General features: G+C 31.3%; 1 protein-coding gene across 2 annotated transcripts in view; it reads right to left on the bottom strand.

Annotated features, from left to right (window-relative positions):
• The window catches only part of LOC143067265 (von Willebrand factor A domain-containing protein 7-like), a 57003-nt gene that overhangs the window by 17053 nt on the left and 13099 nt on the right, over positions 1–26851 (bottom strand). Inside the window, exons 6-12 of one of the 2 annotated variants that reach the window (XM_076240373.1) lie at positions 15140–15325; positions 11919–12350; positions 8201–8320; positions 7136–7348; positions 3931–4040; positions 2206–2356; positions 1297–1370 (exon numbers count right to left, since the gene is read on the bottom strand). In XM_076240373.1, the coding sequence (XP_076096488.1) occupies positions 1297–1370; positions 2206–2356; positions 3931–4040; positions 7136–7348; positions 8201–8320; positions 11919–12350; positions 15140–15325 (1286 nt within the window). The remainder of the gene's footprint in view (positions 1–1296; positions 1371–2205; positions 2357–3930; positions 4041–7135; positions 7349–8200; positions 8321–11918; positions 12351–15139; positions 15326–26851) is intronic. The other variant, XM_076240374.1, reaches the window with a different exon arrangement.

The raw sequence follows: 26851 nt of genomic DNA on the forward strand, positions 1-26851 counted from the left end.
TTTTCATAGCTAGATTAACTTCTCACTTGTATTAAAGTCGTATAAAATTCCATTATATTGACAACGATGTGTGAACAAAAAAACATTAAAGGTAAAAAATGTCAATAATAGGGGTACAAAAGTCAATGTTATGTTCTTCTCTCTTTTAAATTTTCTCGATAATTTCCAAAATATTTTTAAGAACTATATTTAAGTTCGCAAAATCTCTATTTTGCAAGTCCGTTGGTTTATCAGTGAATTTTTATATGGGTTTTAAAAGTCTACCAAAAATGAAGTTTTGTTGTCAACCGACCTTCAATTCGAATTTCAAGATGTAGTTAGAGTCAAGAAACAAGGCAGACTTAAATGTGTCTGTTGTAATATCTTTTTCAAGTTCGATTAGAAAGATGCGTCCAACTTAGTCACCGAACGGGGAATTTAAGGACTGTATTGACAAATAAAATTGAGAATGGAAATGGGGAATGTGCCAAGGAGACAACAACCCGACCATAGAAAAAAACAACAGCAGAAGGTCACCAACAGGTCTGACAAATGCCTGCATCCTGAAGTATGATTTTGATAAATCAATGTACGAATTTAAAACAAAATGGTAACACAAATTGATACCCACTTCAAAAAGCTGGTTTACAGAACTTTTATTGCTGAATGCATTAAAAACCAATGTTCATATAATACCATTACTATGACTTAAAACTTTGTCCATAAGTTGTTTAACCTTGTCTTCGTTACTTGGTTTAAACATTTTTCCTTACGTTAGTATAGAACGCTTAAATGAAGGACATTTCAATTAGGTACTACCTGCTGGATCAAACTGATTATATTTCAAAGAAATCCATAGTACTAGTATCAAAATTTTTACTTGCTGGTTTTTAAAAACCAAAAGGATTAGTCTGTTCAAGTCCATGAAGCTTCTGCAAATAAGCTTTTAGAAGAAATTAAATGCGACAACCAGGATATGAACGAAAAGCATGAGATACCAAAGAGACATTCTAAACTCATAAATCGAAGAAAAATTTACAACGCCTTTGCTATTAACGAACATCGACAATTTAATACTATATACATAACGTTTTGTTAAGTCATATTAAAAAACGTATAAATATATGTTGTACCAGTTCCGTCTCTTCAAAATGAGGCATAGATATATATAAAAAAAAATGTATTTGATTTTGAAACGTTTCCTTTAAAAGGTTTACACTGCATATTAAACGATTAGATTATACATTGTATAGGTATGTGTTTTACTTATACAGTATTCTGTTCATATGTAACTTTTACATAGAAAAAAAAACTAACCATTATACTAGCAATGAAGGTGTTCCGTCCAATGTAATCCAAAGTATCACGTTCGCTAAATATTTTTGTTACATCTGAAAATATAGATACATTGTTTCGGTGTAGTTATGTGTTTTATAAAGTTATTACAATAGTAAGCTTTGTATCGTCAAAAAAGAATCATGCGCTGGTCGTTTTGTATAAATGACTACCTACTAATTATAACTTTTAATTATATTCAAAAACCACAAATAGACAATAATATAAAAAACCACAAAAAATTGCCAAATTATCAAGTCACCCATAATAAGAAGAATAGAATATAATACCTTCTGAATACATTTTAAACATCGGTTTACTTCTTATCAGAAAAGTTATTCGTGTGTTTTTACTTTGCATCATACTCACACGAAAAACATTGTCATACCAGAAAAGAATCGATCAATGCACACGACGAGTCGAACCGAAATAGTCACTCCCGAAAAATAAAATCTTTTAACAATTATGTTAATCCTATTGATAAATGAATAGATTTAATAAATTTTGTCACCTGAGTACAGTTGTATACAGATTAAATTAGTCGTATTTGACTGGATATTGTTATTTTAAAGTACATATTTTTGCACTTTTAGATACTTTTAAATACCCACTTAAAAATCTTTGTATGAAACAAATATATATTGAAAATATTCCGGGGTGGGGTCTTGGTTCATTTCCTACTATTAATTACAATATCTAAATTTGATGCAATTTCTACATGTTCTGCACTTTGAAACAAAACGCTAAAAATTAAGACACATTTACAATAAAAAATAATCAGACTGACATACATGTACATATATGCCTTGTTAGCATCGGAATCCTGAGATTAACAAAAGGTTTGAAGGTCAAACAGCGACCAGAATATAATTAAACCACTTAGATACATACTTCTTGGATCAAGGAATTGAATATCACTTTTGCTGCTTGTGCCAATAATCTCTATTACCAGGACAGACAAATATGCGTCAACTGGAAACGAAAATTCGTTTGACTCCATTTTTTTCTTTGCAATGAAGACATACTTTATATCCATGTTTTTCTGAAAACAAATGTTTAATGATCGAAAATTAATGTAAATTATGGGTATGTCATCTATTATAAACTTGATTTCACGTCTTGTCCGGTTTCTTCTTGATTATTTGATTGTTATTTTTCATAAAATAGCGTCAATTGTCTATGTTTTACCAATTTTAATACTGGTATCAATGATGAGTTTATATGCAAATATAAACTGGACTATTCTCGTACAATTGTTAGACTGCTGTTAAAAAAAGCATTCATTTGTCTTTGCATTATGTATATGTGCAGTCTCAAATAGAATTGGGACATTAATTTTTACTGCTATGTTACTGAAATGTAAGAAAACATGCAACCACCTACTTTAGTGAAATGTAAATTGCGTGTATAATGTTCCATCCATATTCCCAAAATGTGAAGTCATAAAAATATCAAAATCCGAGATAATTACAAATCGAAACGTCCATAATCAAATTGCGAAAATCAAAAACTCAAACATATCAAACGAATGGAAAACAACTAAAATTCATAACTTCAACTCAAGACAACTCAAATTAATAACTTCATATATGTATCTGATTAATGTTTTGTTTGACGTTGCCATGAATAGACACTAAATATTTACCATTAGACAAGAAGCTTTCTTGAACAGAGTAAGTCTGCAATTACTTATTCGACGATCTATGCTGTATTGACTTAATACCTGTTTAGAATTTTTACGAAAATGGCTTTGTATGCACAAATTTCAGACGCTTCAATTTTCGTTTAATAGCACTTGGTCGATACCACTGCTTGTTGACTGGTAGCCCACAATGATATCATCAGTTCCGAAGTCAGTGTTTTTAAACTGACATAATTTATAGAATATTTGTTTCTAAATTATCACGTAACTAATGTTCTTCCTCTCTCATGCACAGTTTACTTTAGACGAATTTGATTATTAGTTTTCGATGGTGGTATATGCCTTGCTTCAGATATGTTAGCTGTAGTGTTCCTGTTAAAGTAAATCAAGACAAGCGCTTCGGATGCACAAAATTCATAAAGTGGGTTTAATTTCATCGTTGTGTATAAAACACGAGTTCGTTTATTTAAGCCTTACAATAAGTTTACGAAAACAAATCCACTTTTAAATTGAACTGGGTTTATTGTTGTGCGCTACGACCGGAATTACTATAACATATGTTTATAAGTTTATATGGGATATATCGACGGGTTATACTTTATATTTTAAGCACAGAAGACAACCACATGGCAATCAAAAGCAATATCAAAAGATAAACAGCATTCAAGAGCGCTACAACGATAATCAAAAGACTTACGTGGTATGCAGGGTAACCAGTTCAAGCTTTTGTGGAACAAGTTGAGATGCTAATTAAAATTAATAATCTGGTAATAGTAACATAAAGTCGTTTTTTTTAATGTATTACTAGTAACAAGTGGAATGAAAGACGGGACTGTGACTTTGACAAAAGAAAATTATCTATTGTTATCTCTAAATATCAGTAATTTTCGCAAAAATTCATGTATACATCTATGTAATAAGTTAACGTTACTTCTAGACGAACATTCAAAACTTATTTATAAAACAATAACTACCTCCAGCAATGTTTTCAATGGTTGTGTTATTTCTTTGTCTGGTGCAGCTATTATAGTTCCCCCAAGACCAGCAAAAAAACCACCAAATGACGATGATCTCTTTTTTCTGTCTACAATATATCACCAGTTCAAACATTAAAACTCAATTGCCTTCATTAGGGATCTAAAACAGTCTTCGTTCGTAATCATCTTTAAAATATGATATAAAAATGAGTAGATACAGTATTATTGACAAAAAGACAATTATCAAATAAAAACCAAATAGGTAAATATCAGGTCATCAAATGCCTTCCAAGAATGAGCAAACCCGTACCGTAATATGAGCTATACTAAGCAAGGATATAATAAAATGTGTAACAATTAAAAAAAGGAAACCCACGATAGCCACTTGATAACAAGCTATTGACTTTTAACAGACACATAAACAATGATGTGGTGTAAAACACTTGTTTTTGCACTTAACCTGACATCATAACATCATTGATATGGCAACTTATAAATTAACTCATAGTATATACAAAACTTAAAATTTATGAAATACTAAGAATATTCTACATAATATTGGCCAACCTGTATTTGGTAAAACCTTCCGAAATGACATGGTGTACCTTAATGCCCGTCATGCAACTTCGTTCTTTATTTGACCTTTATATTTCTTTTATTCGAGAGGTTACTAATGAGTCTTTTGTAAATCAAGCTTACAAAATTTCATACCTGGAATGCATGATCAGTTTATTCATTACATTGGACAGTAATGTAACAAAACAGAGTAAGAATAAACTTTGAAATGAGTTGGAAAATGCTTGCAATTAACTATATTTACAATAAGTTTACTGTCAAATAACCAACGGAACCAGTAGTTATTTGAAGTAATGTGAAGCTTATTCAAACCCCAATTGTAACTAATGAATAAACTAGGTATTCCTATCTAAAATATCAAAGTACCAATTGAGGTATTTTATTTGTCTCTATATGGTAAATATAGCAGTGTTCAAATATTACGTTTAGTTACGAACGCATGGTTAAAGATGTTAACATGTGAACCGATCTGGTCAAATATTTATCTACAATACCTTTTATTATCTTGTAGAAAATTGATTTGAAACTCTGCAATCTTTAATGTATTTCTATTCTTAAAAGTTCATACATTGAATACATCTGTCTGTTCAGAAGAAGGTAAGTCTAATACATAATTTGATGCATTTGTTTACCATCTGAATAATCTCTTTATTTATTTTTGATATATTATACCAATAAAAATTTTTAATCTATGTGATCTATTATATCAATAGAGTTCTAATTGTTTGTAATATTTGAGGTATCAAGGTCACATTCCAACACATGTATCACAATTAACAACAATAAAATCAGTTAAAAATCATTTTGCAAGATATATGTTTATTCTGATTGTTCAAAATATCTGTGTTAGTCAGGCGTTGCTTATATGTAGAACAGCCCCTTGGTCAACAAAATGCAGCAACCGGATTCTTGCTGAAAATCGATATTTTGGATGGATATATATCATAATTTAGATAAACTTTTTTTTTATTATTGTTGATTGTTTAACAATGTTGACCGCTTCAAAAGTTTAATATTCTACAAGTTGTTAGCCAAACATATACGCATTTGTAAGGTCTATGTCCTTGTGAAAAACATTGGCCAGGCCCTTCGACCAAACTTAAATCATTTTAGAAAGATGCATATATATGGGTCGGATACATATCCTAGTAAAAACCCGGTGGTCCTTGCATATGGCCAACGTCGTTTGGAATACTTTTTAAATTATGCAAAACCTATCAAAATTACTTTTTTTGGCATATGCACATTTATGGCATCATAATGACGTCACAATTGTTCTTAATTAATGTTTGAGAGCTGGGTAAATTTGTAATTGTAGTCTTTTGCGAAGCGCGCGTCTAGCGTAAATAAAAAAAAATCCAACCGGGAATCTATGATGAGTTGATTTTGTGTTTGCAGATATGTTTAGATATTTTGTCATGAATTTGTTTTATCAAAGTTGAAATACAAATCTTTTGAAATTTTTGAAATACTTAGGCTTTTCTACCTCAGGAATATATTAGCTTAGTGTAATTGGCAAAACCTTTAGGAATTTTGGTCCTCAATGCTCTTCAACTTCGTACGTTATTTGGCCTTTTAATCTTTTTTGGATTCGAGCGTCACTGGTGAGTCTTTTGTAGACGAAACGCGCGTCTGGCGTGAAGACAAAGTTTAATCCTAGTATCTATGATGAGTTTATTCTAGAAATTTAATGTCAATATGGACCTTTCGTGAACCCACTCCTTCAACAATTCGAAAGCCGAAATGAATTATTGTGTTGCTCAACCTGACTGATGTTTTTTTCAATATCTAGATAGATGTAAAAATTGGGTGCAGGCTGAAATTTATCTGTGGTTTCCTTTTATTCAAATTCGTTGTGGTATATGCGTAAAACATAATTACTAAATATTCAATTATCTAGTAATAAGACATCATATTTATATATATCATATGATTAAAAGAAAAAAACCTTGATAAACGTAATGTTTTTGAATCCTAAAATATGCATGCCTGTCCCAAGTCAGGAGCCTGTAATTCAGTGGTTGTCGTTTGTTTATGTGTTACATATTTGTTTTTCGTTCATTTTTTTACATAAATAAGGCCGTTAGTTTTCTCGTTTGAATTGTTTTACATGGTCTCATCGGGTCCTTTTATAGCTGACTATGCGGTATGTGCTTTGTTTATTGTTGAAGGCCGTACGGTGACCTATAGTTGTTAATGTCTGTGTCATTTCGGTCTTTTGTGGATAGTTGTCTCATTGGCAATCATACCACATCTTCTTTTTTATATGATTAATATATAAAATATCATTGATTCGTTTATCATCGGATATTAACTTATCAAATCAATGCTTTCATGTGTTGAATTATCATTATTAGTGTAGTGCGGATAGTGCGTGTGGGATCAATCTACATGTACCAGGGGCACGACTGAGAAAAAAAACTAATTAAAATGGTCAAAACAGATAAGCCAAAACCGAATATGTGAGTAAACAGTTGCAAAAAATTAGGTCAAGTACATTATTAAGATTATGTGAAAGTTTATCATGAAAAAATGCAAGAACAAACAAACTCCCTTTTGGAGCAAAAATTGTACCTTTGTGTACATCAAGAAAGATTCATATAAGCTATCTGATAACTTGACATACGTGAAGGACACCTAATAGGCTGCTGTTTGGTCTGGATACAGTCACTTGACTTTCCTTTTTCTAGTTTCCTGTCACAATTACCCGTCAGAAATGTAACCAGATGTATATTTTTCTGCTCAATCAAACGGCCGACTGACTCACATAAGCTATAGTCTTTTGGGTCAGCATCGGTAAACAAAAAGGCACAAGAGCCGTTGTTTGCATGCGTAATGGCTGCAACGATATAAAAGACTAATGCATGAATATTAAATTGCTTAATAAGTACTTATGTCTTCTAAAACGACATGTGACAATTTTAACTTATGTCAGATGTGTCAGTTGAAAAAATTGTTTTATTTGGATCATAAATGAAATTTGAAAAACAGTGTAATTATAATGTTATATATATTCAAAACAGTGTAATTATAATGTTATATATATTCAAAACAGTGTAATTATAATGTTATATATATTCAAAACAGTGTAATTATAATGTTATATATATTCAGGCAATGAATTATCAAGATGAAACAGTAATGCCTTTACTTATAGGCTGTACATGTATCTTGTAAATACAGCTGTTTTACAAACCATTTCTCTTTTACAAAGATATATAATATTGATAGATATTGTATTGTGTTTACGAATAGGTACCAGATATGATCATAACTTAGGATTTTTCCTGGTATTAAGACACATAGATTGCAGCCAAATTGAATTCTTAGAAAGTAAAATTAAAAAAAAAAACTGAACTCCGGTGAAAAATCAAACGGAAAGTCCCTTTTTAAATGGCAAAATCTAAAACACTACAAACGAATCGACAATAAATGGCATACTCCAGACTTGGTACAGGCATTTTCTTACGCAGAAAATGGTGGATAAAACCTGGTTTTATTGCTAACTAAACCTCTCACTTGTTTGACCGTCGCAAAAAAATCACTTTTATGTATAGGAGTTCTACGTTATGAATTAAATCTATTGGACAAAACTATAGATAAGCAAATGTATGTAGATAAATTACAATTTACATAAGAAATAACTCAAAATACTTTGAAACATTCTACACCGATACAAATTATTACAAACCAGTTTGTAGTCCAGTGAACGCGTATTCTGGACAATCACCTCCCCCATGTACTGTTAACTGATTTAATCTGTTGAGTATTTGCAGTCCATCTGATGTTTTGTAATAAGTATTGCTGTATGCTGTTAATAAACAAATTCACAAAAATAATATCATTGTGTAGAATATGTTCAGATGATTTTTTTTCGCATAAAATAAACTATATATTCCCTATCAAAGGGTCCCAAATAGGATTTGTAACGTTTGTGCATTTTTATAAAGATTGTGTTGATGATATTTGGAATGAATGTTTTTGTCAACGCCTATTTGTTATGTTCGGTGGACGACATTTTCATAGGCAATGTATAAAACTGAGCTTTTCTCTATCAATGACGTTTATTTTTATTTGTATTACGTTCACTTCAAACAGATTCTTTCTCAATTACTCCGGTAATAAGTGGTAACATTCCAACAGAACCAGCATATGTGTATATTTTGTATAGCTAATTTATAACAATTACAAGGACATTTTAAACATTATTCCCACAATAGAAGTATCTGCTTACAAAGGAAACTATTGAACAAATAAAGTTAATGAAAAAAATTAAGTATCTTCTAGTGTTTAAGGGGCACCTTCATGATTTGGTGAAACGTTTTGAAATATGCATGACAGATCAAAACATATTTTATTCAATTGTTCTTGCACCATAACCGTACACAGCCGAGTATGACTGTTAAGGGAGTGTTACTTATCAGTGAACATACTGTAGGAGTCTCTTGTTTAAAAGAAAATACAAACCCTTCGGGCAATTTCGTTTTTTTTATGGTTGGTTCAATATGTATATTCAATCATCATAGATACCGGAAGTTTTTCTGAGATATGCTTAATGGACTTTTATTAATCTTATATCATATTAGTCGTGACGTTATTTTTTTTTTTTCGACTCAATTTCTTTTTTTGTAATGACCCTTTTTTTCTTGGCATACAAAAATGTTACCAAGACTATTAAAAAAAATGCACTCAATTTTACAAATAGCTTCGGGTTCATAATTGTATTGTGCAATACGATTGCTTGTAATAATTATGAATAATTTGGAAACTGTTAGTTCACTTTGGTACAAGTTTTCGACAAAAATTGTTTGATAGAATTAATCAATCGAAATCAAAGAGTAAATTATTTAATCTTGGCATTTAAGTTATACTAATATTTTATTTAATAGTAAATATTTTTATCAAGATGTTATTCGATTTGAATTTAAATTAAACATATTTTTGTTCTATTGGTAGGTTACAATGAAGCACATAATACTGTACAATTATATAAATCGATTGATTTATAATGCATAACAGCATTCTGTGAGGTAGACCAGTCCGGCCATAAAATAATACAACCAACTGTTAATATTTTAAGCATCTATCGGTCATGTTTTGACTTAACTAACTTACTCACTGTTGTTGTTTTTGTTAAATTGGGTCAGTATGATACGACTGAAACGTATGAGTTGTATACTGTTAAACTATACACAAGTTTAACACTCCTATTTTCTTGTCAAAATGATAACTTTTTGAAAAGGTGAAAACGCATGATGTTTTATTTACAGCTTCTTAGAAGTTTGAGAATGCGCAATTTTTACATATGTAAAAACTCTCTGTAGGTGTAATACCGTTATTGATTTTCCCCTATTAGTCTTTGTTTAATTGCTATGTTTAAAACATTTTGCAGACATTATCTTTGTCTCAAATACAGAAATACTGTTCACGCGTACGTTTTATCCTGTCGTTACAATAGAAAAAATATAACATAACATGTAATTGCACATAAGAAAAGAACAATCACTGAATTTTAACCAATCAAATTTTCACCTCTTCTATCTGTGTACAAATTTTAGTAACAATGTAACCTCAAGGTTCCAAAACATTCTATAGAAACACCAAATAAAATAATAATTGATGGAATATAGTGAGGACCAACAAAAGTTCAAATATGTATCTTATATGCCTTATATGATTTCAACATTATAGGCCAATAAATAAAAGTTTAGGTGTAGCGTTCATTAAGTAAAATTTTAATTCATTAGATCTGATTAATTTGCACTTTTGAAAAAATTGTCCAGAATTTATCTTTTTTCAAATACAGAAATAATTGAAATCAGAAAAGTTTTATCCTGTCAAGTACGTTTGTACTATAGAAAAAAAATCACATAATGTTCCATTGCATATAAGCAGATAGTCATCACTGGAAGTTAACCAATCAAATGTTCACCTTTTTTTTTCTATCTGTGTACCACCTTTAGTAACCATGTAACCTCAAGGTTCCAAAATATTCGATTGAAACACCAAATAAAAAAATAAGGTTCTTTGAAACACCACAGATATATGTCAATGACACAGATTTATTTTACTGCAATAAAATTTTTGTAATTTTCCTACACATTTTTTAAACCCTTGTTCGTATGCATTAGGATGTAACGTACTATGATTTGTATTATTACACCTGTACTACGAAATGTGTTTTAAAAAGTCAGAACTGACAATTCAAACTATTCTTATCTTCTGTTTCCAGTTTGAGGGCCAACTTGATTTCTTTTACGTGTCTGTGTAAACTCATTGTCAGATAACACGTTTTCGTATACCAGATCAATCTTGTTTTCCTTCCATTATATATATATACATGTTAATATTATGTACATTTCGGCAATAAATGGTTTATTGACAGGTACCGGTTCAAGGTAGACCTATTGACCTCAATTCTGCCCCATTGATAACAGACTTGATATTGCACTGTTATGTGACATAAGTTATGACCAAACTCAGTAAATACCTTCCTAAATAGCATTCGTTTGGAAATTTTGGGTCCTCAATGCTCTTTAACTTTGTACTTGTTTGGCTTTAAAAACTATATTGATCTGAGCGTGACTGATGAGTCTTATGTAGACGAAACACGCGTCATAAGCCTGGTACCTTTGATAACTAATTATTATTGATAAATTCAACAACACTGAATCTAATCTTGCTGATATTTTTTCGTTAAATACTCAACAATTTCAAAATATGACGCCTAAATAAATCAAATATAAATTATACGGCAAGAACTTTCCTTGCCTTATTTTAGATATTCCAGTTTTATACGGGAAACTCTACACTAAAATATACGGCAAAAGGGGCAATTTTTCGTTCCCTGATGTTAATTTTCCTTAATTTAACGTTGTTGTTCTTTGGCACTCTCAAATGGTTTTTAAATATCACAACTCGTTCACTTTGATCGGGTCTGAATTTAAGTCAACATTAAGTTTAGGATTAAAACATCAACACAATAATACACTGATACATTGGAGAATCATTTCTTAAAATACTGCGAAAAATTTCATTCACATTAATGCAATGATATTATTTAAAATCTTAAATACTTCTATGGGAACTGTGGTAAAGCAAATTAAACTCACTTTTATATATCTTATAGTAGTTAACATTTCATATAAAACTCCCTTATATATCTTATAGCAGTTAACATTTCATATAAAACTCCCTTATATATCTTATAGAAGTTAACATTTCATATAAAACATGCGATAATAGAATTTTGTTATAAAGATTGCATGTTTGCACTTTTGAATACTTATTATTAATTAAAAAAAAACTTTTGTGGGTAATTATGGAAGAACTTTCGATAGAATATTCATGAAAGGATGGCACGTTTCATTTCATTTTATGTGAACTTCAATCTTTATCGTTATGCTTACCAGGATCATTAAATGTTACAAGGATATAGTTGGAGACTTGTGAACTGTATGCCTTTTTCACTATATCTACAGCTTGCCCCCTTACTTGGAAGATTTCATCACTCATAGAATTAGTATCATCGATTACTAGTAAAAGAGATAGAGATGATTGAAAACAATTGTAACAATCTGGTTGATACACGACATTTGATACACTAGGAGGCTTTTTGGTGGACGTCCTAATGATACTTGAAGTTCTAGAAGATACTGTATTGCCATTTGGATTATTTGTTGATACTGTGTGAATATTGTGACGCGTTGAAACAATGGAATGAGTTGACATTGTTGAGAATCCAACTGTGGTGTTCTTCTCCTTTACTACCGGAGGAAGATATCGTATATGGAATATGCTTTCAAAGGCTTTTATTCCTATTGCCGACACTAGGCCATTTTCTAAGAAAAATAAACTTTCAGTTTAATAACTAACAATATTGTATTTCATAATGCATATATCGATCAAGGTAAGTTTCTGTATTCAATAAGGTAATAAAAGGTTTAAAACGGAGGACATATAAGGCCGTGTTCACACCAAACGCCATGTACAGTAAACATGTTTACATTTAGTTCAATGTAATGTACACTGGTTTCACATTAAATTTGTTCACATCTATAACCCTTGTTTAATTACCTGTACATATGATTTGTTCACACTTGTAAACTATATGTCATATAAATGTTCATTACGTAGAACCGAATGCAATGTTTTCGGACAACTTTTTTAGCAGTTAGGGAACGACCATTTGACTTCAAAAAGAGGGGGGTGGATTTTTCTTTAAACATATTCTGATCCCCAATTTAATAAAAAAAAATATTCTGGTCATAGAGATGATAAAAAAAATATTCTGAATCCCGAGTTTCCCCATACATTACAGTGTTAAATATCGAAAAAATATATTTGATTGCTGGCATCGAAAAAAACTTAATAAAAACGTTAGCGCTAAAAAAAATACTGACTCAGAAAAATATATATACCCCCCCCCCTCTTCCTTTTTTCTTAAGTTAAGTGGTTGCTTCTTTATGAAAGCCATTTCGACGATTTGTAGTAGTTAAAAGATACTAAAGTTGTCTCGATTACGCATTTAAAAAAGTAGGCTGCAGCAGCGTGCTTGCAGGCGAAGAAAAAGGATTGAGATGTTAAGGATCACTATACATTTTTATCTTTTCTGTTTCTTTCAAACGGTATTTCTTCTCCAAGGAGTATTTAGCAAAGGGAGATGTTTATGGTTTTTTTTTTATCTAAGTGTATTTAAACGGATCTGAGATACTAGACAAACAATACAATTTACCTCACACTTTTTTTAGTAATGCATGTATGCGTTAATCGTTGTTTGAGTAAAGACCAGTGGCAAATATTTCCGTGTACGTCCAGTCGATTTGGGAAGACCTTTTCAAAAGAATTATGTGCTTGGCAATGATGATGCTTTGAGTCTTAATAAGGAGTTTATAAAGCTACGTAAAGTTTTTTTTATAACTTTTTTTATAAGTTTAGACAAATATTTCTGTAAAGAACTTTATAAATTATTGTTATGAATATCAATTTTATTCAAAAAAATCATTTCTTCCTTAAATATACATGGTAAAACTTTCTGTAAAATGTTCTAAATGCCTAGTTTTGCGTACACTTAACCTACACAAGGCCTACATTGTATATCGACTGCATGTAGACAAAACATGATTTAAACTACATGTAAACATTGAGTTTAATCAATGGGAACGTAATTGTGTTTAGTTTACGTGTGAGTTACACTAACACAACACCGAGTTTAGGTTAATGTGAACACGGCCTAATACACCAACAATGTGTTACATAGAGGAAATCTTAGTAAATGTGCATTAAAAGCGGATATGGACATGCTATTGAGTTTTATTTAGTGGCAACGGATAATGATTAACAAAATATACATCCGATATTTGTATGCGTTACTGTAACTTTACCTCTCTTACAAATTTAGATGAAGCCTATGAAAAGTGTGTTCGTGAACATTTTCAAAACAATACATTCTAGAAATAAATACATGTAACAGGTCAATTACAAAATGCATAACATTCTTTATCAGACCAAATTCTATGGATTTTTTTGGAAAAAATTTTTTTTTTGAAAAATTTGTTTCCAGTTTTTGTGAGAAAAAAAAATGTTTTTGACCCTGAAAAAAATTTGTTTGTTTTACCCTCAGCTGCCACTATATGTTATGCTAAAATTAAAAGAAAAAAAATTGTTTTCGTCTTGTCACCAAAATTTGTCCTAAAAAATAATTCATAGCCCTACCCCCCCCCCCCCCCTCCCCCGAGATTATGTAGTTGCTGCCTAATTCATTTGAAAAAGGTCTTCCCGAATCGACTTGACGTGCACAGAAATATTCGTGTGAGGTAAATGATATGTGTGTCTAGTATCTCAGATCCGTTAAACAACACTAAAAAATGATAAAAATGTTGTGATCCCTATTATCTCAATCCTCTTTTTTTTCGTCTGCTGCAGCCTACGTTTTCTAATGCGTAATCGAGACATCTTTAGTATATTTAAAGTACTGCAAATAATCAAAATGGCTTTCATAAAGGAGCAACCTTTTTTAAAATTTCAAAAAGGGGGATCGGTATTTCTTTTTTATCTGAGTCAGAATTTTTTTCGCGCGAACGTTTTATTCCAGAGGTTTTTTTCGATGCTGGTGATCAAATTTTTTTTCTTCAATATTTAACACTATAATGTATGGGGAAACTATGGATTCATAATATTTGTTTTATCATCTGTATTACCAGATTTTTTTTCCAATTAGTGATCGGAATATTTCCATCCGGTGACCCCTTTTTGAAGTCAAATGGTTGTTCCCTTACTGCTAGAAAAGTTGTCCGAAAACATTGCATTCGGTTCTACGTAATGAAAATTTAAATGACATATAGTTTACACGTCTGAACAAATCTTATGTACAGGTAATTAAACAAGGTGTATAGATGTGAACAAATTTAATGTGAAACCAGTGTACATCGCATTAAACTAATTGTAAACATGTTTATTGTACACGCGTTTGGTGTGAACACGGCCTATTAGACTTTAAAACATACGTGAGAAAGTAGAACGCTTAAAATGTCGAATTAATTGCGATTTATCATTTTATTAGTTTGTATATTTTCTAACACGTTGATAATTGTGAAATGTTATCAATTTCATTATGGGTATAGATTCGAACCTTTATCTACGAGGAAATGTACTGAAGCTGTAATTGCGGCATTCCCACTGTTATTGTGTAAGAAATAATGAGGTGATAAACGATATTCTGGAGTTTCTTTGTTTATACCACCACGTGCTGGAATGTCAGATGAAACGTCCAATGTACCACCATGACTGCATTTTCCAACGTCTTGCCAGTTGGTATCTTGTACAAAAATTAGAAACATTTGGATTATTCACAGTTTATCACCTTAGATAAACTTAGATAAATAAAGCATCACTTGTTTTAGAAATAGATAAAATTGTGAGTGGAAATGGGAAATGTGTCAGAGAGACTACAACCCGGACAAAGAACAGGAAGAGCAAAAAAGCACCAATGGGTCTTTAACACAGCGAGAAAATCCTGCACTCGGAGGTCGGCTTCAGATTGCTCCTAAACAAAAATGTGTACTAGTTCAGTGAAAAAGGACGTCAACCTAAACTCCGAATTATATAAATGAACTACAATTATGAAAAACAAAAAGGACTTACATAGGCAGGATGCTCCTGAGTGGGACAAGCGCAAACATGAACCGTGATTAAACATGTTTTATGCAATCTCAACCCTCCAATGAGCCCGATGTCAGAATGGTTAACAGAAAAATCTAAGCAAACTGTCAATGATGCATAATTTAACAAAAGGCTACTAGCAGTTACTGACATGCCAGCTTCAGACCTCAATTAAACTAGTTGAATTTGAAAATCGAGCACAATCTCTCGCTTTAGTGCTTTCCGATCATACCATCATAAAACAAAAAAGAAGACCATTTTCCGTATCATCCCAACAACTTGTTTTTGGAATAAATGTGTTTATTTTAGATGCAATAACGCTATGAGTGTATCAATATTCATTCCAAAATATTCCGCTTTATTAACATGACAACAGTATCGTAACCATATCCATTCTGAATATTAAAGTCTGTTAAAAGGTTTGGTTAGCTTTTGAGGTCAATAACATGTTTGTGCTTTGTATAGAATATTATCATGTGCTGTTATAAACGGAGGATGCTGCACATATTAAAGTATATCATCCTTTGTACTCATTTCAAAGTAAATTATCTGAGTATTTAGAACATGTCAAGTGATAATAATGATAAGGATAGTACATTTGTATACATTACGATGAAACGATAACCGAAAATTTAAAAAAAAAAATCAACCCTGCTAATGACGATAGAAGTTTTTAACGACCTTGACTGGCCGATATAGCCCTTGCACGGTCGGTTCCTGCTAATGTAGATGTAGCCGAATTTAAATTTTCTTCCAAAGTAGGAGCCCCTTCGGGCAAAAGGACTTACATAGGCAAGAGGCTCCTGAATGGGACAGGCGCAAAAATGAGCCGTGATTAAACATGTTTTGTGCAATCTCAACCTTCCAATGAGCCCGATGTCAGAATGGTTAATAGAAGAATCTAAGCAAACTGACAATGATACATAATTTAACAAAAGGCTACTAGCAGTTACTGACATGCCAGCTTCAGACCTCAATTAAACTAGTTGAATTTGAAAATCGAGCACAATCCCTCGCTTTAGTGCTTTCTGATCATACCATCATAAAACATAAAAGAAGACCATTTTCCGTATCATGCCAACAACTTGTTTTTAGAATAAATGTGTTTATTTTAGATGCAATAACGCTATGAGTGAATCAATATTTAATTAATTCCAAAATATTCCGCTTTATTAACATGACAACAGTATCGTAACCATATCCATTCTGAATATTAAAGTCTGTTAAAAGGTTTGGTTAGCTTTTGAGGTTAATGACATGTTTGTGCTTTGTATAGAATATTATCATGTGCTGTTATAAACGGAGGATGCTGCACATATTAAAGTATATCATCCTTTGTACTCATTTCAAAGTAAATTATCTGAGTGTTTTGAACATTTCATGTGATAATAATGATAAGGATAGTACATTTGTATACATTACGATGAAACGATAACCGAAGAAAATAAAAAAAATCATCCCTGCTAATGACGATGGAAGTTTTTAACGACCTTGACTGGCTTATATAGCCCTTGCACGGTAGATTCCGGCTAATGTAGCTGTAGCAGAATTTAAATTTTCTTCTAAAGTAGGATCCCCTTTGAGCATTGTGCAAAGTTTATTAGATCCAAACTAACTACCTTTTAGCAATAAATGAATAAAGTTAGATGTTTAATTATTATAATAATGTTCTCTACATCCAAACATCTTGAATAGCTACCTCACTAGATTGAAATTAAAGTTCCATGATCAAAACATCTTAACTATATTCTAAGATTTTATTTATCCTTGTTGATTAGGGGATATATTCATCTTATATTTTTTTATTTTTTTACATCTCGACGTGTCGGGACTTCTTTTTAGCTAACTAAAATGTATATGGTATGGTGTTTTCTCATTTTGATGTTCATTCGTTAATCTAATTCAAAAGTTACATGTACTTGGTAGTTGCTTCATTTGCAATCATACCACATTTTTTTTTATTAATATATAGACTTGAAATATGAGGAAAATCAATATAGGTTTCGAAGTTTATATTTAGGGGTTTTTATGTTATTTTGCTAGCTTAAATCATAATGTTTATATTTTGTGATATACTAATAGACCTCTTTTAAAAAAATGATATTTCAGGTTATTATAGGATTAACGCCCTTTTAACGGAATTTAATGGTTTATAAACTCTACCAATTCACTCACAAACAAATAAAAGTCCGAAGAATTATTACCAGACACAAGTTGGTTCCTTTTTCCTTTTTCCTTTTTCGATATTCAAATTTTGAAAAATATTACAAGTCCAAACTGAATTTTTTTTTCCTTCAAAATTTTTTTTCCTTCAAAATTTTTTTTCCTCAAATTTTTTTTTTCCTCAAAATTTTTTTTCCCTCAAAATTTTGTTTCCTCAAAAAAAATTTGTCCTCAATTTTTTTTTCCTCAAAATTTTTTTTCCTCAAATTTTTTTTTTCCTCAAAATATTTTTCCTCAAAGTTTTTCTTCTAATTTTTTTTCATTTCCTTATTCGTTTTCTTTTTCCTTTTTCGATTATCATCCTTATTCGATTTCCATTTCCTTATTCGATTTCCATTTCCTTATTCGATTTTCATTTCCTTATTCGATTTTCTTTTCCTTATTCGGTTTCTTCTTCCTTTTTCAATATTCATTTCCTTTTTCGGTTTCTATTTCCTTATTCGGTTTCTATTTCCTTATTGGATTTTCATTTCCTTATTCGATTTTCATTTCCTTATTCAATTTTCATTTCCTTATTCGGTTTCTTTTTCCTTTTTCAATATTCATTTCCTTATTCGGTTTCTATTTCCTTATTCAGTTTCTATTTCCTTATTGGATTTTCATTTCCTTATTCGATTTCCATTTCCTTATTCAATTTTCATTTCCTTATTCGGTTTCTTTTTCCTTTTTCAATATTCATTTCCTTTTTCGGTTTCTATTTCCTTATTCAGTTTCTATTTCCTAATTGGATTTTCGTTTCCTTATTCGATTTCCATTTCCTTATTCGATTTTCATTTCCTAATTCGGTTTCTATTTCCTTTTTCAATATTCATTTCCTTTTTCGGTTTCTAGTTCCTTATTCGGTTTCTATTTCCTTATTGGATTTTCATTTCCTTATTCAATTTCCATTTCCTTATTCGGTTTCTTTTTCCTTATTCGGTTCCTTTTTCCTTATTCGGTTTCTTTTTCCTTTTTCAATATTCATTACCTTTTTCGGTTTCTATTTCCTTATTCGGTTTCTATTTCCTTTTTCGATTTTCATTTCCTTATTCGGTTTCCATTTCCTTTTTCGATATTCAAATTTTGAAAAATATTACAAGTCCAAACTGAATTTTTTTTCCCCTTCAAAATTTTTTTTCCTCAAATTTTTTTTTTCCTCAAAATTTTTTTTTCCTCAAATTTTTTTTTCCTCAAAATTTTTTTTTCCTCAATTTTTTTTTCCTAAAATTTTTTTTTCCCTCAAAATATTTTTCCTCGAAAAGTTTTTCTTCAAAATTTTTTTTCGTTTCCTTATTCGTTTTCTTTTTCCATTTTCGATTATCATTCCTTATTCGGTTTCTTTTTCCTTATTCGATTTTCATTTCCTTATTCGGTTTCTATTTCCTTATTCAGTTTCCATTTCCTTTTTCGATATTCAAATTTTAAAAAAATATTACAATTCCAAACTGAATATTTTTTTCTTTCAAAATTTTTTTTTTCTCAAATTTTGTTTCAGAAGACTTTTTTTCGTTTCCTTATTCGTTTTCTATTTCCTTTTTCGATTTTCATTTCCTTATTCGGTTTCGATTTCCTTTTTCGATATTCAAATTTTGAAAAACTGAAGTGGCTGCTATTTTGATCGGCTGCTAATAGGCTTTAATTTGGTGTATAATATGAGCAGATGGGTTAAGGCAGTCCGTTCAATTATTCAAAATAAGCCATTTCTCAAAGTTCATGCGTATTTTGATATTTAAGTCCGTCGGTACTCTTCTACTAGAGGTTTTCCGATTTGCTACGTATCTGGTACGGTTGGTACGTAACTCAACGGTTGGTGCTGTTTTGGAGAAATCATTTAATGAATGAGGTCATTTCATTCATCATGATAACATCAAAAGAATTGAAATGCATATCAGCAAAAAAACTAGCTTCACGTTTTATTTGATAACGATTTCAACGTTTCTAGAACACTTTGTTTATGATTCCCTATGAAATTATTTAGTGGTACATAAGAGAATGAATCAAACAGACCTTAAACGAACTGAGTTGACATGACTTTAATATTCTAAATATAGATTTGCGTTTGTGATTGGTATTGGTATTATTCTTTTGTTTCTTATCTATATTCGTTAACGTGTCAAATTTGTGTTAATTTCATTGTATAATTATTTCTTGCATGATTTTGAAATTAGACATTAAATATTAAACAATAAATTTCAGTCGTTTCATCAAAAGATTTTGTTTAGATGATTGGAAACCTGAGATTTTGCATTGACTCAGTGAGGACACTCTTCTCATGTTTTTATTTTATCAACAACTTGAGACTTTTTTCTTGAAATGCATTCCAAATAAAAGTAACTGACAATTTATTGATAAATAAGACATATTTGCCTATTCTGTCGTCGATGAAAAACACCAATATAAAAAGGAAGATATGACATAATTGCCAATGAGACAACTCTCCACCACAGGCACTTGTCTGAGGCAAGTGCATGTGTTCTCAACATGAGACCAAATGACACAGAAATAAACAACTATAATAGACCACCGTACGGCCTTCAACATTGAACAAAGCCCATCCCGCATAGTCCGCTTTAAAAGTCTCCGAAATGTCAAGTGCTAACAAATTTCAAACAAGAAAACTGACGGCCTAATTTATGTACAAAATATGAACGAAAAACAAATATGTAACACAGCAACAAACGAGAACCACTGAATTAATTTACAGTTTCCTGACTTGGGATAGGCACATATACATACATAATGTGGCGGCGTTAAACATGTAACTTTGACAGTGGTGTAACAGTACAACATAGAGCGAACTATAAAAATCAGTTGAAAAAGACTTAAGCCTGACTTAACTCAGATCATGAGATACAAATAGAAATACACCTTGCTAAAACACAGAGTGTACGTGGCCTGGTACATATCTGAGAGTTTTTCCAGTTATTAACAGCTAGTTCAAAGCCAAAAACAAATAATAAACGAAATCATGCATCCTAGACTAAATAATTAATCATCATAGAATTAAAAAGACTAGAATAATTATTAATTAAATTGTACTGACATTGTATTCTTTAAATATCTTATAAACGATCTTTTAATTGAAGCTTTCCTTCCACCTTTATTGGTTAAATATCGCATACGTGTGTATTACGATTTATTTTGAAAATGCTGAAAATATATTGATTGATTGATTGTTGGTTTCTCAACGTTCAGTGGCAAATATTTCATGAATATTCAGGACGAGAACAATTTAACAATAAATACAATACGTAGGTCTCGTAATAATTGAGGCCATCCGGGATGATGATCAGGGAAATTTTGACTGCCACAGGAAGATGAGGGTATATTGGATAGGGACATGAATTTTGCCTTGCATCAGGTAACCTACGAACCCCTCAAAGAGTTGTTGTAAGGGTTCTTAACGTACAAAGAGCATGACTTTCTCTTAACACGAGGCATCGGACTTAATCTATCTTAAATATGTATTTGTTTCTAATAAAATGCATAGTTTCAGCTTTCGCGTATGCAGTACGCATATGTTGTACTATGTTTAAGTGGAAACTCACAATTGGTTAATTTAATAGACCTTCACAGTCCTTGTTTCACAGTTGTAATACAACATCTAGAAGTTTTCAACGACCTTGACTGGCTATTAATACATCCAAATGTTGTACTAGAATTGTGAATTTATAAGACCTTCACAGTCCTTGTTACACATTTGTATTAAAAAAGGTTTTGTATTTATGTTTATCATAATATACATTTTCAATAAGGCCGATTTTATATGTTAAAATAGCTCTTATTCTATCATGGTTTTGAAAGTCTACTTCAAAAAATTGCCAACTTATTCAATTTAAACTGTTGTATCTGTATAACAGGCGATTATTTGAAAAAAATATGAAAATATTTTATTTTTAGCTTGTTTATGTCTGTGCAATTTCAAGGGAAATAAATCTTAATCACAAACCGTTCGTTGCAACGGTTACTACTTGCAACGGTTGTTTGAAAGTATAATCGAGTACACACAATTAGGAGATAACTGTATTGTATTTAAGCTCCGACGGTATCAATTGGGGATTTGATGGTCGCAAATTAAGTTTACTGGCGACGCGTTAGCGGAGACAGTAAACGGGTATTTGCGACCATCAAATCCCAAATTGATGCCGTCGGAGCTTAAAATACAATATTGTTATCTCCATTCTAATGAAACTGACAGAAAACAACGTTAAAACATGTATTTGAAATCTGTCATATGCCGTCTGCGCTTGCTCGTACGTCCCATAGCATCAATTGTCAATTGATGCCATGTAAGAAAGTGACGTTATCCAATCAAAATGAACGTTACAAACGTTGTTGCATTAGAATGTCGTTTGTTATGAACGTTGCGAAATATATTGATTATATACCTTTTGTTCCTCTCTTAATACGCTTTCGAATGAGGTATAAAGTTTATCTGTAAATACGGGCTGAAGTGTCACAGCAGTCCATTCAATTATTCAAAATATCCATTTCATTATTCAAAATTGGCTATTTCCTAATTTTCACGCGTGTTTTGGCATTTAGGTCCTCCGTAACCCCTCTAATGGTCATTGCCGCACATATTGTTTATTATCAGTGTATTTCTCTATCAATAAGCTTTTTATTGGTGTATAATTTTTATCGTAATTATGAGCTGACGGGTTGCAGCAGTCCGTTCCATTATACAAAATAAACTATTTTTCAATGTTCACGCGTATTTCGATATTAAGTCCGTCGGTACTCCTCTTATATGCGTTGCGGAACATATTGACTATATACCTTTTGCTCCTCTCTTAATAAGCTTACGAATGAGTTATAAGGTTTATCTATTATTCGGGGCTGAAGGGTAACAGCAGTCCATTCAATTATTCAAAATATCCATTTCATTATTCAAAATTGGCTATTCCTTAATTTTCACGCGTGTTTTGTCATTTAGGTCCTCCGTGACCCCTCTAATGGTCATTGCTGCACAATCAACTTGTTATATCTTTAATCAGAGGATGAAGAATAGCAAAGGTCCAGAGAAAATAAAAAAAGACAACGTAGAGTATTTTAATTTTGATATATATATATATGTTTTGGTATTCAGGTTGTTCATACATGGAATTTCTTTTAAAAATAGTTAAGAAAAAGCCATAAGTTTATATCCTCCGAAACTAAATAAATAGATGAAATTAAAGATTTACAGAGTGTTTTTTTATAATAATTTGAATGATTGTTTGATAACACTAAAATGACGAATTTAAAAATACGGAATTTAGCTACAGTGTCAGTTATTTTTATTTCACTATTCACCGCTCCAACTTGAATAATGAAACCTAAACTATTTCATCATTCATTACTTAACATTGAATAGTGAATAGTGAACTAGTTCATTATTCATTATTGAATTTTGAATAATGAATAATGGACGTACTTCAGCGCGGTAAAAATGACAAGTATGATGGATTTTTTTCTGTGCCCGGTAAAAAGACCACCTACATAATGTAGTGTTCTAGTACTTCCCAGATCTATGGACAAACCGACAGGCAGGACGGAACACTCTTAGTTAATCATATGTACATACCACCTAAAACTTCATTTTTGAAGGATTATATATATACATACAACCTCTAGTAACTTACCCTTTATTTCACTTTAAATGTGTCTCGTTTTATACTAATGTATAAGTGAAATAGTCGGGCAATCCATGACAGATTTTGCCAAGTAGCCTTTGCCAGCTGTTCATATTAAATTGTTCATATTGCCTCGCATATGTGTGTCTTCTATGCCACATACAACTGTGACGATATTGACTTTAGCAAACAATTCTGCTCAAACCGGTGCTAGGGACTGTCTTTCAACTTTCATTGAAACGAGCATGATTTCTCTGTGTAAAAGATCTCAATGTATTTGTCAAGAGAACAGCAATAAAGACGCTGTTTCTTTACTGCAAATGTATTGTGTATATGTCTTGATTTTGATGTCGGGCAAACTTATGAAAGAAAACGGAAACACAAAAATCAGTATTTTTTTTTTAATTTGTTAAGGCGCATAACCCTAGAATGGTATAAATGACGCCACCAAAATTCAAATGTGATCTGTATTTTGTTGTAATACGGATTGTGTATAAGTTTCTTAACATTTTGTTGAGGCAAACTCAAGATAAAAGAACAAAAACTAATTTTTTGACGTACGGACATACACACAGACAAAGCTGGAAAAACTTAATGCCCCCTCCACTATAAGTCATATTTCATTGAATAACCCGATGTTTTCATCACTTAGTCACGATACTTGCTATCTATATCCTATTCTTTTTTTATTTATATAAAGTTCCGGAAAAAATTTCCCTAACCGATATTAATCAGAGTCTTTTAAATAACTAGAAGGAATTCCGATCTATATATAGAAAATTATTGACCTGGCTACTGAGGTTGTCATTTGTCGCTTCTGTAAAAGGAGTAAAAAACGGGGCATGTAATATCAAACTCGGGAATACGCTGGCATTTCATAATCTATCATGTATTGTTACGTAGGGACATTTGTTCTTACGAAACAGCTTATAAATGCACATCTTATACAGGGGCAGATCCAGCCATTTTAAAAAGGGAGCGGGTTCCAACTATATGTCCCTATTCAAATGCATTGATCGGCCGAAAAAGGGAGGTTCCAGCCCCCGAAACCACCTTCTGGATCCGCCACTGTTACAACATTTTGATGTCTCATATAGACTTTCCAGTTCTTTTTTCATTGTATACTAGAAAGATCTCATTTTTGTCTGAATTGGTGAACCCTTTTTAACGATAAAGAGTAATAAGGAAATGAAAATTGAATAAGGAAATAGAAACTGAATAAAGAAATAGAAACCCAATAAGGAAATGGAAATCTAATATTATAACAATGAAATAAAAACCCAATAAGGAAATAGAAACCGAACAAGGAATGAAAATCGAATAAGGAAAAAGTTACCGAATAAGAAAATGAAAATTGAATTAGGAAATAGAAACCAAATAAGAAAATAGAAACCGAATAAGTAAAAAGTTACCGAATAAGGAAATGAAAATCGAATAAGGAAAAAGAAACCGAATAAGGAATGTTATTACATTGGTTGCAATGAATTACATTGATTTCCCAGTTAAATAAAAACCGATAATTTCACATGTGAAATAAACGTGGTTATTTCACTCTCTGACGTCATACAATAAGTACCGATTATCAGGTTATCTGCATGTTGATATCGTAAAATATCAGCTGCGAGACATAATATGAAGCTTTTTGTCGAGTGAGCGTAGCGAACGAGATCAACTAGCCTTCATATAATGTCAAGCAGCTGATATTTTACAATATCAATATGCAGATAATCTGATAATCGATTTATCGGGCTATATTTGCGTGTTTCGGAAGTGTTTTCTTTGTTTCACCAGCACACAAAAGATGACTTGATAAGTTCGGGTCAAAGTTATTAACGTCGGTTCAAACATTATGACGTCGCTGATATGTCAGGGTCAAAGTTATTAAGGCCGGGTCAACGTATTTGACGTCACAAAGACATGATACGGAATAATATTATTTTACATTTGTATATTTTAACAAATTTGATTCGTTTAGGGATAGTCACATGTTAAACTATATTTTCGAAGGTAGAGAGAAAACGGCGGATAGCAAAAAGCATATTGCACGGTTATTTTTAGAAAATATAAAAACCGATAAACTTTGTGACGTCATGTATTGAATTTCAGGATATTGTTAAACGATCTTAACGTTTTGAAACAGATGATATCTGTGATCGATTATTTGACGGAAAAAATCTTCAAATACTTAAGATGACAAACAAACAAAAAAAAAGCAATTGAAATAACAACTAATATTTTGTATTGTTAAGGAGACAATATGATATCTATAAAATTCCAACAAAATCAAATGACGATTTTGATACAAATATGGTCGGAAATTAATAATATAACAAATATAGCCTTTGTATGAGGTCAATACAGGATATATCGACCCAAAGAAGTATATCGACCTCGGACTACGTTCTCAGTCAATATACTTCTTTCAGGTCAATATATCCTTTTATCATATGTTTAGTAGTAAATACAGTAGTTTTGCATGTTTGATAAATAGCCTGCTGTTTAATCCGTATCGCGCAACTTTGGTGCGCACCCTTTATCGCATACCCTTTATCACACCCTTACCCTTTATCGCATACCCTTTATCACACCCCTACCCTTTATCACACCCCTACTTTTAATTTTTTTTATTTTTTTACATAAAGTCAGTTTTGGATATTTTTTTTGCTTATGAAAAATTTTCCTCAAAATTTTGTTTAATGACGTCTTTGTTTGGTATGTGACGTCACGAACGTCGTTTTCATATTGTATGTGACGTCACGAACGTCGTTTTCATATTGTATGTGACGTCACGAACGTCAAGTTTTCATATTTTTGGCACACTAAATGCAACTATAAAAAATACAAAAATAAACAAAGTATTTTTAAAACAACAGCACGCAAATTGTAAGGTAACCAAGGTGCTTCGGATTAGTAATTGAGCAGTTCTTTTAAGGCCTTTGAAACAAGACAGAAGTAGAACTGAAGGTAACCCAGTGCTATGGAACAGAAAACAGTTCATATAATACTCTTCTGTTGAAACATATGATAAAGCGTATAATACATGGCAAAATCCGTATCATATTTCGTATCATCCCGAGACATCAATATCAGCTCGTTTAATCCATGCGTCGTTCGGTCACGCGTTGTCTTATTTTTGATATACAAATACGGCGATTAGTTATACTATAAATAATCGAAAAAGGAAAAAGAAAACGAATAAGGAAATGAAAAAAACTTTTTGAGGAAAAATATTTTGAGGAAAAAAATATTTTGAGGAAAAAAAATTTTGAGGAAAAAAAAATTGAGGAAAAAAAATTTTGAGGAAAAAAAATTTGAGGGAAAAAAAAAATTGAGGAAAAATAATTTTGAGGAAACAAAATTTTGAA

Source organism: Mytilus galloprovincialis, chromosome 3 (assembly GCF_965363235.1).
Source record: "Mytilus galloprovincialis chromosome 3, xbMytGall1.hap1.1, whole genome shotgun sequence".
Taxonomy (NCBI): domain Eukaryota; kingdom Metazoa; phylum Mollusca; class Bivalvia; order Mytilida; family Mytilidae; genus Mytilus; species Mytilus galloprovincialis.